Source organism: Leptonychotes weddellii, chromosome 9 (genome assembly GCF_054177405.1).
Source record: "Leptonychotes weddellii isolate Sample4059 chromosome 9, ASM5417740v2, whole genome shotgun sequence".
Classification (NCBI taxonomy): domain Eukaryota; kingdom Metazoa; phylum Chordata; class Mammalia; order Carnivora; family Phocidae; genus Leptonychotes; species Leptonychotes weddellii.
Window position 1 is genome coordinate 33,586,774 of NC_138377.1, and position 15,937 is coordinate 33,602,710.

General features: G+C 36.6%; 1 protein-coding gene across 1 annotated transcript in view; it reads left to right on the forward strand.

Moving 5' to 3' along the window:
* KCNH5 (potassium voltage-gated channel subfamily H member 5) overlaps positions 1 to 15,937 on the forward strand; it is a 277,648-nt gene that overhangs the window by 59,215 nt on the left and 202,496 nt on the right. The window contains exon 6 of the mRNA XM_081830419.1: positions 3,883 to 4,275. Coding sequence (XP_081686545.1) covers positions 3,883 to 4,275 — 393 coding nt within the window. The remainder of the gene's footprint in view (positions 1 to 3,882; positions 4,276 to 15,937) is intronic.

A 15,937-nucleotide genomic window follows, 5' to 3' on the forward strand; every position in this document is an offset into this window, starting at 1 on the left:
AGGTTTTTAAAAGCCCAGGTAAGACATTAACATAATTAAATATTAACTAATAATAATAATCACAATATTTTAAAAGACAATATGCAATTAGGACAAGATTTAAAGCAGGTTAGTAGATACAACTTCCTTTGTCAGTGATGCTTGTTATAAAGTACTACTTGATTTTAAAGCTTTCTTTTCTGCCTTGAGTTGTCCCTTTTTTTCTACAAATCAAGCTCAAGTGGAGGGACATGTTTCTGACTGCTGACTTTCATAGTCATGATTCCTTCTGGGTCTTAACAATACCTTATTCAGAGTTTTTCTTTTCTCCGTTGTACAACTGGGCAAGAACAAGAGGAAGGGACCATAGAGAGGAAAATTTTTTACTTTAGCACCCTGAAACATTCATTGGTTTTTTCCTTCTGCATCAAGTGGGAAGTTTCTTTCCCCTCAATAGCACATGATTTTTTACTTTTATTTTTGAGGAAATTTCACCCCTGTTTCTTCCCATCTGATTTTATTTTATTTTTGCATCACCTTTGGATTATTGATAGTTTCTTTATTGGTCATCTCTAATTCACAAACCTGACTCAGATACAAAACTGTTTTCTGTCAGGTCATAGGCTTGATTTCAGAGAACATGAAGAAATAATGAGATTTTCAAAAGATATTTTGTCTGCATGTGCTCTTAGTCCAAAGTTTGACCCAAAAGAAGCAACAAGTTAGCAGAAGGATATCATTTCAAAAATTTTACTCAGAGTCATATAATTTGTTCAACCTGACTATTTGGATTTGCTGTTGAACTTCAGGTTTTCACTTTTTCCAAGACATATAAATTTTATCACAATGCCATCGGGACACCTACATTTGGAGCCAGTTCCTGGTTTCAAAGATCTGGGTCTCCTTGTAGGTAGTTCATCAGTTGTCCACAAGAACTGACTTCCTGCTGACTGGCTTCAGCTTTTCACTTTTACAGGGGTGAAGATAAATATCTGTACCAATGCCATGTCCTTGGTTCTGATTCTATTAGTGTCAGTGCTCTCAGATATTCAGAGAGAAAGAACGTGTTTGTATTGGTACAAAAATAATCTGAAAATGTGTTTTCATCCCCCTCCACCTAAGGCTCATCACTTCTCAAAGTACAAGTGGATTAGCAACGAAAATGAAGGATTGTTACTCACTGCTTTATAAAAGCTCCCTAGAGTCAGAGTGAAGATTAAAGTCGTGCTCTGCATATGAGAGAGATCAAAGTGTGAGCATGAGTGTCCCTTTGTGGTTGATGCCATGCTCCTCCTCCTCCTTCTCTCTGCCTGCTTCTCCTCCCACTCTTGTAGCATTTCTGGATCCTTTTACATATGCAAGTCACTGTCTGAAGAACTGGGTCCTGAATGTCTAAGGAAATATCAGACAAGAGTTTTACCTTGGACTGTACATTATAACCACTCAGGAAAGGTTTTGAAAATATAGATCGCACAAGATGAATTTAATTGTCAGTGGGGGCGCATTTCTAGATATGAGTATATCATCGTTTAAAAAATTTCTCCTGATGGTTCTAGTTTGTAGCCAGATTTAAGGAATACTAACCTCAGGAGTGATCCAATTCCATCTCTAGAGAAGACATCTTATGTTCTGCCAGCGTGCTGAGCAGGGTCAACTTGTCTATAAGCAGTGTGTGGGACCACAGCATTTTTAGGGGTCCATGGAATGTCTGAATTTCTAGTAACAGTAGAAGGAAAAATTGAACTTTTAGGTAAAAAAGTTGGATTTATAATAATTTATTCTTCTTTGTAACAATGCAGTTGTAAAATGCAATTTTTATTTTATTTTATTTTTTTATGGAGAAAGGGGTCCAGGAAGGCAAAAATGCCTAGGGCCCATGAAGGTCATAAATGCACCCTGGCACTTGAGTTTATTTTCTAAGTCTGATTTCTTTGTGCTTCAGCTATAGGCTGTGTAAATATAGATGGTAAAATATTAACATTGACTATGAAGAAAATTTTCACGTTTAACATGGTGAAATTGGAATGGATCGATCAGTGGCTATAAAGAGAAAGAGAAGCCATGATTCTGTTTGATTCTGTCTACATAATGCTCTATCCCAACATGAAGCTTACATTCTTGGTAGGAAAATTTGTTGCTAAGTAATCTAAGGCCTTATGGGAGAAATATGGCTGGGGCACTGATAATGAGGATAAATACATAAAAATCTTTCTAAATAGTTCTGATAGCCCCCAAACAAACAACAAAAGTTATAATACACAACTATTGAGAATACTAGTGATGTTTTTCACATTTCAAATATTAATAATGGGTATTATATACTTAGTTTTCAGTTATGTAAGTTCTATGCACAAGAGAAACTTTTCAGGATAATTGTCGAGTTTCAAGAAGTGCTAGTATATTTGTTTTGTTTTGTGGCGTATGAGTTATTGCTAATAGGTATTTTTGTTTATGTCTATTCTTATATTCAAATATTTAATGCATTTATAACCTTATGATAACTTTTTGACTGCTACCTTCTGGATCCCATTAGTCTTAGAGACGCTGAACACTTGGATATATAAGATGACAAAGCTGCTGGAAATATTTATCAAAGTCCCATTTACAAATTCCTTAACACATAGATTTACTCAGCCTTAGCTTCATTGATGGCATGGAATAGAGCTCTCTGATCTATTCCTTCAACTCTTTTTCACAGTTTCCAAGTTCCAGGTCCTGGAAAGCAATGCTAAGTCTGTGTTTGTTACTTTTGCCCAGCAGTGCCCAGGCCTCTACTCTTGCTCTGTCATCTGCTTTTTCCCTTTGTCTCTTTAATTAGACCTGCTTATAGTAAGTCAAGGTTCATATAACCTTGCAGTGAAATTTTTCCATCTGTCAAAAAGGTATGGAGAAGCAAACCTGAGTATTTAGCATTTTCTTTTTTCCAAAGCAAATATGCATCTGGACAGGAAACACAATTCTTTCAGTCCTGATTGAAGGGAGAAAAGGAAAAAGCAGGCTATAACACTTACAACCCTGTTATCACTATGCTGCTCATTAGGGCCCTTGCTGAGTCCCACTCAACAGCAAGATCACCAACAGTGTGGTCCTGGGGTTCAGCGAGGCCATCAGAATCAAAGTTATGCTCCCTGAGGTGCTAAGTATGTGTGAAAAATGGGTAACGGTGAGTCACCCAAATAACTGTTGGACAATCAGAGATGTGTGATTTTAGGCAGACTTGCAAGTGAGTGTACAGAAAGCAATCCCAGAAGTGGACATCCAGCAGTGCTGTGGATCAGTGTTGGTGTTGGAGGAAGTTATTGAGAGGATGTGACTGCTGGCTGACCCCGGAACTGGACCCAGGCAATCGGAGTCTCCTCATTCTGGTCCTTGGAATGTACACTCTGCCAACCATTCCCACAGTGGGAGCCATTTTCAAGGACATAGCCTTGAAAGAGTAGGATGTTGTTGAGACCATTTGGACTGTATATGTGACTGAATCCAGTTAGGGTATCTATTAAGCTTTTAAGATTCTGGTAGGTGGGTGCGGAGGTCTACTCGTCTTACCGTTTCTTATGACAAGCCTTGTAAGTATGTTCCCTTGCTTATTAAACTGCCACCTAACGATCTGGAGTGGTCTGTCCTTTTCTTTGTTCTCTCCTTGCCCTTGGTGTTTGGGGGCCAGTTGGTGAACCAACAGTTGGCCACTGGAGAGAAAGCCAGATAGAACAGCAGAAAGATTAACTTCCTTTAAACAAACTTTGGTACAACTCAGAAGAGGGAGACAAAACTTTAGGGTTTGACTGGTCTTGAAACCAGGAGTCATGAAAAATATGCTGTGGTTTGACTTCCAGTAAGTTTGAATTCATTACTAACTGTACAGAGATGTTCAAGTCATTTATATACACATTGTCTCTCTTTTAGGTTCTTCAGCTGGGATCAGATATCCTTCCTCAGTATAAGCAAGAAGCGCCAAAGACGCCACCACACATTATTTTACACTATTGTGCTTTTAAAACTACTTGGGATTGGGTGATTTTAATTCTTACCTTCTACACCGCCATTATGGTTCCTTATAACGTTTCCTTCAAAACGAAGCAGAACAACATAGCCTGGCTGGTGCTGGACAGTGTGGTGGACGTTATCTTTCTGGTTGATATTGTTTTAAATTTTCACACGACTTTTGTGGGACCTGGTGGAGAGGTCATTTCTGACCCCAAGCTGATAAGGATGAACTATCTGAAAACTTGGTTTGTGATCGATCTGTTGTCTTGTTTACCTTATGACATCATCAATGCCTTTGAAAATGTGGATGAGGTAAGTTTCTTTTTTTTCTGAGTACTGTGGACCGTATATTTTGAGAAAATTAAGATAAAAGGAGTGTGCAGATAATCCAAACTTCTTTTTTTTTTTTTTTAAGATTTTATTTATTTATTTGACAGAGAGAGACACAGTGAGAGAGGGAACACAAACAGGGGGAGTGGGAGAGGGAGAAGCAGCCTCCCCGCTGAGCAGAGAGCCTGATGCGGGACTCAATCCCAGGACCCTGGGATCATGACCTGAGCTGAAGGCAGACGTTTAACAACTGAGCCACCCAGGCGCCCCAATCCAAACTTCTTTTTAGCCACCACTTTCAGCTTTCACCCTACTTGCTGTAAATTATATTATTCAATGACTTTAATTTTCATCTGCATCTTTTTCTTGATTTCTGGTTGATAATACCAATTACTAAGACAGTGGTTGTGGTTCGATGTTGTGGTTTGAAGAAGTGGAGGTTGTGGTTGGAGGAGGTGGAACAGAAGAAAAGCAGAGCATTTGGGGGTCAAATACAGTTATGAATTAGGTAACTGATTAAGAGAGATGAAATAGATGTATTTTCTTTGGAAAACAGTAGCATTCTATGCATCCATAGATGTTTTGACTCTTCCTCTCCAGATATATATGGTAGCAGTGCTTGAGTTAACATTAAAAAAAAAAACTTTTATGGAAAATCCTCAAATTTTTGCCTGTTTGGTTTCTTCTTTATAGCCTTTGTTTTAAATTTTGTCTAAGTACATTTGTGATTAGAGACTATATTGGATGACTTCTGATGTCTGGTCTAGTTCAAGGTCCTGTTCATTCAGTATTACCTGCACAACTAGAAATACTTAAAATGTGGAGGGCACCTGGGTGGCTCAGTTGGTTGGGCAGACGACTCTTGGTTCCAGCTCAGGTCATGATCTCAGCGTCCTGGGATTGAACCCTGCATCGGGCTCTGTACTCAACGGGGAGTCTGCTTGAGGATTCTTTCTCTCTCCCTCTGCTCCTCCCCCTGCTCGCACACACTCTCTCTCTAAAAAATTAATCTTAAAAGAATATTAAAAATGTGTAATATCTTTTTTTAAAAAAGATTTTATTTATTTATTTGTCAGAGAGAGAGTGCACACAAGCAGGGGGAGCAGGAGGCTCCCCGCTGAGCAAGGAGCCCAAAGTGAGACTCGATCCCAGGACCTTGGAATCATGACCTGAGCTGAAGGCAGATGCTTAACCGATTGAGCCACCCAGGTGTCCCTAAAAATGTGTAATATCTTAAAAGACCACTTCATCCAGAGCTTCGTAGCTTTTAACTTAATAGTGGATGATTTCCAACTTGCTACAGCAAGCTGATAGGATGCAACCAATAATCTCAACTAATAATGTAAAAATGAGTCAATATAGAATGTATCTATTATTAAAATGTGTTCATAATGATAATATTACAAACTTAATTTCCCTAAAGATTCTACTCTGTCCTTGTAGACTGCTCAGATGGAAAATTCTCTACTATATTGTTGTTACTCTACGTATGTTGGGAGGTAGATAGAAACTATTCAGTGACTTTTTCCCCATAAAATTTCTACACTCAATTAACTTTAATAATATTAAAAAAAACTATTTCCCTGAAAGTTTAGTGTAGATATTGTGTTTTGATGCTGTACACATTACTTTAAAAATTACAGAAAAAAGAGGAATTATAGTAAATTGTTTCCTAATGTTAGATTCCATTTACACATGCTTTTAAAGGTACATTTATTTCTTTCCTATTTACCCTCTGAAAGGGGTTAAAAGGAGTTAATTTTGAAAATGTGAAATATGATGAGATGATAAGCAGTATTTGTATTTCACTTACTATCTGAATTAATATATTAAGATCAATATATTAAGATTTCAATTATTTAGAACATAGGCATAAAAGGATTTTAATAACAATAATCAAAAGATTGGCTCAGCTCATAGAAAATACACTAAATATGTTACAAAATAATAAATGCATTTAACATAATATATAAATATATCAAGAGATCCTCAGCCTCATGCATATTAAGTAAAATGCAGAGTAAGACTACAAACTACACCGACATACCATTTTCACTTATCACACTGTTGTAGTAAAAACTCTGTTAACGCACTAGGTTGGTGAGTATAGTAGCTAAGAAGGTGCACTGCTTAGCTCATCCTTCATGGAAACCTGCTGTCTGGAGCACAGTTCATAGCTTCCTGGAACCTGCTCTTGGTTTGGGAAAGCCAATTGTTAGCATCTTTTCCAAACTCAGCATTCATTCGGTGAGTCATTACCCTGTCACACTAGTAGCTTGAAACTGACCGCAGTGGTAGTATTTACAGTTAGAAAGCCTAAAATGCTATAAATAAAGGCTTATTTTATTTTATTATGTTATGTTAATCACCATACATTACATCACTAGTTTTTGATATAGTGTTCCATGATTCATTGTTTGCGCGTAACACCCAGTGCTCCATGCAGAACGTGCCCTCCTTAATACCCATCACCAGGCTAACCCATTCCCCAACCCCCCAGGCCTTTTTTTTTTTTTTTGACTGACAACTGCTGCATTTTCTCATCTGCTGCAGTTCACACACTGAGGCCATATTTCCCCAAGGCTACTTTTAGCCAATAATTAAGAATGGGGGCAGTATTATAATTTAGTCTAGTCCTTCTCAACACAAGACTCCTCTGTTGAGTAACTTTTGCTCTGGGGCTCTCCATTTACCTGGGTCTGACGCTCTTCTACCCAATACCCCTTCACCCATGTCAGACCCGCATTTTGGTCTGAAGGCCCCTCCCTCCTCCCTTTTCTTTCCCAGACCTTTATCTCAGTAAAACTTGCACCTCTAACCCTGATTTGGCAGCACTACGTACGGGACCTGAACTGATAAAGTGATGGTCCGGGCACTCTCATACATTGCTCAAGGGACTATAAGTTGGTAAAACTTCTATGAAGAATGATTGACAATATCTCATTTTGAAGAAAAAAGAAAAAAAGGCCTTAGAGGCAACCACTTTCAAATTGTTTAGGGGATTCTTTTATTATTTGCTTCCATGTCAGCAAATAAAAAGATTATGTACCTACCTCTTGGTTTTTCAGTTTTAGGCCTTGTCTTTGACTTCTCAATGTGGCATTTGAGGTTCTAGCCCTTACTATGTCCATGCACTCTTCTCATCACCTCATTCTCACAATACAGGTATATCATTCTTTTGGGTCAATAAATATCATTATGACTACAAATATGCTATTTATGGTGGAACCTTAAACATGCTATGATTGTTTTTCTGCACTTTCCTCAGAGTTGATAAATAGCTGGATTTATTGTTTGCTTAGTTTTTTGTACTTATCACTAATTCAAACACTAAACTCTCTGCCAATTGTCTACATCTTCTCTCATTACATTGGTGCGAGCAATATTCGATCAACATCATTTTCTTAAACAAATCTCTCTTTATTCCCCCCTGCCACATGATTGACTTTGGCTAACTATAATACTCTAGGCTAGAGATAATTAGGATTTCTGACCCTTTACATGTGACCTGTGCTCTTTTTGGAAGTTTGATGTATCCTCTCTGTCCCGGGGTTCTGAATCTTTCTGATGATATGCCTTAGTGTGGGTCCGTTTTCATCAGTTTGACTGGGCATTGATGGTGGCCCTTTTCAATCTGGAAAAGCACGTTTTATGTCTTAATTTCTTTTTCCTATGATGATTATCTCCACCCTTCTCCCCCACTTTTTTCTTGCTGGAGCTCCTTTTATTCAGATATTGTACCTTTTGGACTAGTCCTCTAATTTTCTTTTTCTCTTCTCTCCTATTTCCAGCACTTTCTATTTTTGCTATCCTGTCTGGGAGATTTCCTCAACATTATTTTCTCACTTTCTTTGTCCCTAATGATTGTTTTTGCTTAAGGTCTATTTGGCTTGATTCTAGTAGAGCTAAATTAGCTTTCATATAGTATTTGGTATATATATTTCTATATTTTAAATTTTATTATTATAGATTATTATACTCTAGCTGTATCTTCTAAAGATAGTATATGGATTCTGAGAGTGTAACTGACAAGCTTAATCTATGTATATTTATCAAGATTAATTGCATTTTGATTTACTTGAGCATATTCTTTTCCACTTTAAAATGCCTTTTCTTTGCTTTTCTCTATGTTTTTATTTCCTTTTTCTTCTTTTCTTCCACCTTTTGGATTTTTTTTCTCTCATCTCCTGGATTCCCTCCACTAGTTTGGAAGTTTTTCTGTTCGTTGATTACTCTTTTTTTTTTTTAAAGATTTTATTTATTTATTTGACAGAGAGACACAGCGAGAGAGGGAACACAAGCAGGGGGAGTGGGAGAGGGAGAAGCAGGCTTCCCGCCGAGCAGGGAGCTCCATGTGGGGCTTGATCCCAGGACTCTGGGATCATGACCTGAGCCGAAGGCAGACGCTTAACGACTGAGCCACCCGGGCACCCCTCATTGATTACTCTTAACATTTTTAGCGTCAATATGTGGCTTATTAGTATCTTTACCCGTCTCCTAATTAATTCAAGGACCTCTGTTCATCTTCTCATCTTTCAAATTATTATTGTCTTGTATTTTTCTTCTATATTGTTTTTAACTTTCTCTTTTAACTATTATATTGTTGTCTTATTTAATTTCAATACGTTAATTTAGATATATCCATATGTCTACCAGTTTCTTTGCTCACATTATTTTATGCATTTTTGACTTCCTTCTGGTTCAGTTCCTGTGGGTCGGCTCTGTATTATCTGTTACATGACATCCAACTCTCTGGAACATACTTCTTCAGGGAAACCTTCCTACATTATGTTAAAAAAAATTCAACTGAGTAAATTTTAAAGATCATATTGGCTTTATTCAATGATTCATGAGTTGGGCAGCATCCCATCTAGCAAACACAAAGGAGCTCTGAGGAGCTGTACAAAATAGAAGACTTTTATAGACAGAAGGGGGCAAGACAAGGACATTATTAGCAAAGAGTGGGTTATTTCAGGCAAGGTCACCTTCCTTTAGAAGGCAGGGGTTCTATCAGGCGGTTACCTCACTAGAGCTGACCAGGTAATTCCAGATGGACTGGTTAAGATTACATTCTTGGGAGAGGTTGAAACTGCAATTAAGTTGGTGTTAAGTCTTGGTTTGGTGACATGGGCTTAGCACAAGTGACTCCATTTTGGGCCTCTTGTTTTTTTAAAAATGATTATTTCCAAGCAACTGTAATGAATATCTTCATCGTATTTCATCTTCATTTATGTACCTGAGTGCACATCAATATAATTAAAGTTATTTTTCTTTTGTAGCTTGTGTGTGTTCATGAGCACTGTAACCATTTGTTGTGTGATCTGGGGTCTTATGCCTTCCCTAGAACATGTTTGTTGTGAGCCTTTGGGATGGTTACTCTGGCTCTCAGTTTCTGTGTCTGTAAGAAAAGGAAAGGAATACCTAATTACTTACACCACAGGGTGGTTATAAGGAACAAATGGGAATAGAGATATGAATGAATTTTGCTTGAAGAATTTTGCATATCTGAGAGGATATTATTATTTCATTTGTGTATGTTTGTTTCCTCAGCTTGACTATAAGCCTTGTGATGGTGAAGAATGTGGCCCATCTCCTTGATAATCCTTTTTTACTCTTAGTGCATATCAATGACTCACTGACCTGAAGCAATGAAGTGTTAGCAAGGTTTTAGTAAATTGTACAACGACATAAAACTTAAGAATGATGAAGTGAGCTGGTGGTGGCTTGGGAATAGGAGAGTATGAATCTGAAAGTAGTTTAATCCTTTAATGTGATACAGGTGCATGACTTAATAACTCTTTTTTTTTTTTAAAGATTTTATTTATTTATTTGAGAGAGAGAGAATGAGAGACAGAGAGCATGAGAGGGAGGAGGGTCAGAGGGAGAAGCAGACTCCCTGCCGAGCAGGGAGCCCGATGCGGGACTCGATCCTGTGACTCCGGGATCATGACCTGAGCCGAAGGCAGTCGCTTAACCAACTGAGCCACCCAGGCGCCCACTTAATAACTCTTTATTTTTATGATTGTCTCAGTTGATGTGCTCTCTGAATGTAATTTGATTTACTAGGAATTCACGAACTGGATATGTGATTCTGTAAGAGAGCTGTGAGGCACAGAAGGCAGCATGCATTAGAGGAAAGTGTTATGTTTGAGAAGAAGTATGCAGATTTCCTAGGAACCATAACACAGGGTAAAAATGTTGTCACTAGGAATCCAAGGAATAGAATTAAGCTCTTTTGTAGGTGCATTTGAATGCAGCTCTGGGTGGTCCTCAGAACCTGAGTTCTGGGAGGCTAGGGGGAACTGAGAACTGAATTATAGGGCATCAGAGAAAGATATGGCACTGAAGATAATGTACCATTTGGTAGTGTAAGTGAACTTAGGAAACATGATACACAGGATAGTGAGTGGTATTAGTAAGTGGTAAACATGATAAACTAGGTCATGACAAATTGAAATGGGGAAAAGATCACTTTTGCATTGTTTTAGGGGACAAATGAATGGGACAGCTATTGCTAAGTCAAAATATATAAATATTTTTAATTTTCTGAAAATCTTATGGAAAATGATTTCTAAATTATTTTTTTGCAGATTATGCTTGTGAAGCGGCCACATGAATTACTGTGTTTGAGTATACATTGTTTAGATTGCATATTTTTTGTTTCTTATCTAGCCATCAAATCAAGAATTGGAAATTAAAGAAGCTAATTATGCTTGTAGATTTTGGTGACTTTTTCAGCTTCTGATCACTTTTTCAGCTTCTGATCTCTTTTTCTCCCTTCTGTTGAATCTCAGACCCTCTACCAAATATAGCATTTTAGAAATTGCTATTTAATACAATTTGGTTGCCATTACTTTTTCATTAAAGCCTACAGATAATTTAAAATAATGTTTGAGTGGTACAGGTAGGGATTATTTAATATTTAATATTTCTTTTTCTTAGTTTTCCTAGATTTCATCTTCCTAGATTAAATCCATAGAAACACTGTCCAGTCCACCTTGGAATTGATTGATTTTTCTTATCAGTGTGTTTGCATAGATGATAATAGACTTTATTTTTAAGACCAATTTTAAATTCACAGCAAAATTGAGAGGAAGGTACAGAGCTTTTCCATACAGAGATTGCCAACTCCTCCCCTCCCCCCTGGACAGCCTCTCTCATTACCAACATCCCCCACCATAGTGGTACATTTATTAACAATTTATTACAATTGATGAACCTACATTGACACGCTGTTATCACTTAAAGTCCATGTTGTATGTTCTGTGGTTTAGGACAAATGTATAATGATATGTATCCACCATTACAGTATTATACAGTATACTTCCACTGCCTTAAAAATCCTCTGTACTCTGCCTATTTATTCCTTCCTCCCCCCTAACCCCTAGCAATCACTGATCATTTTACTGTCTATATAGTTTTACATTTTCCAGAATGTCATATGGTTGGAATCATATAGTATGTTGTTTCATGTTTAATATGCACTTAAGGTTCCTCCATGTCTTTTTATGGCTCATAGCTCACTTCTTTTTGGAGCTCAATAATATTAGATTGCCTGGATATACCAGTTTATTTTTCTGCTAAAGGAGATGTTGGTTGCTTCCAAGTTTTGGCAATTATGGATAAAGCTGCTGTAAAATTTGTGTGTAGGTTTTTGTGTAGGAGTAAGTTATCAACTCAGTTGGGTTAATTCCAAGAAATGCAACTGCTGGATCATATGGGAAGATTATGTTCAATTTTGTTAGAAATTGCTGAACTATCTTCCAAAGCTGCTGTACCATTTTGCATTTTCATCAACAGTGAATGAGAGTTCCTGTTGATCCACATCCTCACCAGCATTTTGTGTTGTTAGTGTTTTGGGTTTTGATCATCCTAATAAATGTGTAGTGGTATCTCCTTAATGTTTTAATTTGCAATTCTCTAATGACATAAGATGTTGAACAGCTTTTCATATACTTATTTTCCATCGATATTTCCTTTGGTCAGGTGTCTGTTCAGGTCTTTTGCTCATCAAGTTTTTAATTTTCTCCTTGTTGAATTTTGAGAGTTCTTTGTATATTTTATGTAATGGCTGTTTATAAGATATGTCTTTTACAAATATTTCTCTCAGTCTGTGGCTTGTCTTCTCATTCTCTTGATCATATCTTTCACAGAGCAGAGTTTTTAATATTACTGAAGTTCATTTTATTAATTTTTTCTTTTATGGATCATTCCTTTGGTGTATCTAAAAAGTTATCAGAAAAACCAAGGTGACCTAGATTTTCTCCCATGTTATCTTCTAGAAGTTTTAGTTTTGTGTTTTAAATTTAGGTCTGCTATCCATTTTGAGTTAATTTTTATGAAGGATTTAAGGTCTGTGTCTAGATTGATTTTTTTTTCGTTCGGATGTCCAGTTGCAGCATTTGTTGAAAAGACTATCTTTTCTCCATTGTATTGCCTTTGCTCCTTTGTTAAGAATCAGTTGACTATATTTACGTGGGTCTATTTCTGGGCTCTCTGTTTTGTCCCATGGATCTGTTTGTCTCTACTTTCACCACACTGTCTTGATTACTATAGACTTAAAGCAAATGTTGAAGTTGGGTAGTATCTGCCCTCCAACTTTGTTCTTCTCCTTCAATATTGAGTTGGCTATTCACAACTTTTTCTCTACATATAAACTTTAGAATCAGTTTATTGATATCCACAAAATAACTTGTTGGGATTTTGATCAGGATTGTGTTATAACTATAGATCAAGTTAAGAAGAATTGACTTTTTAAAGATTTATTTATTTTAGAGAGTGAAATAGAGAAAGTGTGGGGGGGAGGGGCAGAGGGGGGAAGAATATTCTTTATTGTTTTATTATTTTAAAAATTTATTTATTTTTATTTAAATTCAATTAACATATAATGTATTATTGGTTTCAGAAGTAGAGGTCAGTGATTCATCAGTCTTATATAATACCCAGTGCTCATTCATTGCATACCCTCTTTAATGTCTATCACCCAGTTATCCCATCCCCCCTCCCCTCTCCCCTCCAGCAACCCTCAGTTTGTTTCCTATGCTTAAGAGTCTCTTATGGCTTGTCTCCCTTTCTGATTTCATCTTGTTTTATTTTTTCCTCAGAAAGAGAGAATCTTAAGCAGGCTCCCTGCTGACATGGAGCCCAATGTGGGGCTCGATCTCATGACACTGAGATCATGACCTGAGCTGAAATCAAGAATCAGGCTCTCCCACCAATAGTGTAGGAGGGTTCCCCTTTCTCCGCCAATGTAAAAAAAAAAAAAAAAAAGAATCAGGCACTTAACTAACTAAGCCACCCAGGCACCCTGAGAAGAACTGACATCTTGACAATATCAAGTATTCCTCTTCATGAACATGGGATATCACTCCATTTATTTAGTTCTTCTTTGATTTCTTTCATTAGAATTTTGTGGTTTTCCTCATATACATCTGTATTTATGTGATTATAATGTTAGCTGTAGGTTTTTTATGCATGTTCTTTATCAAGTTGAGGAAGTTCCTCTGTTACCAGTTTTCTGGGAGTTTTTATCATGAATGACTATTATATTTTATTAAGTGCTTTTTCTGCATCTATTGATATAATCATGTGATTTTTGTTCTTTAGTCTGTGATGTTATGGATTATCTTAATTGATTTTTGAGTGTTAAACCAGCCATGCATACTTAGGAAAAATCATACTTGGCCATATTGTATAATTATTTTTATATATTGTTGGCCATATTTGCAATATTTTGTTGAGGATTTTTGCATCTATATTCACAAGAAATATTGGTCTGTAGTTTTCTTTTCTCATAATGTCTTTGTCTGATTTTAGTAGTAGGGTAATTCTGGATTCCAAAAGATGAGTTAGAAGGTATCATATCTACTTCCACCTCTGGAAAAAATTGTAGAAAATTGGTATATTTCTTTTGAAATATTTGGTAGAATTCACCCATGAACTCATCTGGGCCTGGGGCTATTTTGGAAGCTTAGTACTGAATTGATTTGTTTAATAGATATAGTTCTTTTCAAATAGCCTATTTTTTCTTGTGTGAATTTGGGCAGATTATATCTTTCAAGGAATTGGTCCATTTCTTTTAGAGTTATTCATAGTATTCTAATACTTTTTTTTTTTTTTAAAGATTTAATTTACTTACAAGAGAGGGAGAGAGAGAGAGAGAGAAAGAAATCCTCAAGACTCCCTGCTGAGCGCAGGGTCTGGAGCCCAATGTGGTGCTCCATCCCAGGACCCTGAGATCATGACCTGAGCCAAAATCAAGAGCCAGCTGCTTAACTGACTGAGCCACGCTAGCGCCCCTTTTAAGGCATTCTCTTAATGTCTGTGTAGTGCTGTTCTCTCTTTCATTTATCAATATTAGTCTTCTCTATTTCTTTTTCTTAGTAAGTGTGGCTAGAATCTTAATAATTTTATCTATTCAGAGAACAAGCTTTTGGTTTTGTTGATTTTTCTCTATGATTTCTTATTTTCAATTTCACTGATTTTTTTTGTTCTAATTTTCATTATGTCTTTTCTTCTTGTTGACTTTGTACTTAATTTTCTCTTCTTTTTTCAGTTTGCTAAGGTAGAAGTTTAGATTATTGATTTTGGATCTTTCTTCTTTTCTAATATTTGCTTTCAAAGCTATAAATTTCCCTCTAAGCACTACTTTCACTTCATCCCACAAATTTTGATACATTGTATTTTCATTTTTATTTAGTTCAAAAACTTTAAAAATTTTTCTTGAGATTTCTTATTTGACTCATTTTTTAATTTAGAAGTATGTTGTTTAGTCTCCAAGTATTATGAGATTTTCCAGCTATCTCTCTGTTGTTGACTTCTAGCTTAATTCCATTGTGATCTAAAAACAAACACTCTATGACCTCTGTTCTCTTAAATTTGTTAAGGTGTGTGTTGTAGCCCAGAATGTGTTCTATCTTGGTAATGTTTTATGTGAGCTTGAGAAGAATGTGTTTTCTTTGCTGTTTTTATATAAAATAGTTGATCAGTGTCAGTTATGTCCAGTTGATGCATGGTGCTGTTGAGTTCTACTATGTCCTTACTGATTTTCTGTCTGCTAGATCTGACCATTTCTGATAGAGAGGCATTGAAGTCTTCAACTATAATAGTGGATTTATCTATTTCTCCTAGTAGTTCTAGTAGGTTTTGCCTCACATATTTTGATGTTCTTGTTAGGTGCATATACATTAAGGCTATTACCTTTTTGGAGAATTGACCATTTTATCATTATGCAATGCCCCTTTTTTTTTTTTAAAGCCCTTTGTAAACTACAAAGTTTTTGTTTTTTTTTTTTAGATTTTTATTTATTTATTGAGAGAGATAGTGATAGAGAGAGAGCATGAGAGGGGGAGAGTCAGAGGGAGAGGCAGACTCCCCGCTGAGCAGGGAGCCCGATGCGGGACTCGATCCCGGGACTCCAGGATCATGACCTGAGCCGAAGGCAGTCGCTTAAACAACTGAGCCACCCAGCCACCCTGCAATGCCCCTTTTTATCCTAATAACTTCCCTTGCTCTGAAGAGCATGAGACTTTAACTGTGATGAAATCTTCATTTATTGTCTTTGGGGTGATTCTACCTTCTATTCAGACATAGGTTTTTTTAGTGCCTGCTTAAAAAAACTTCAGCTACAGTTTTTTTTTTTTTT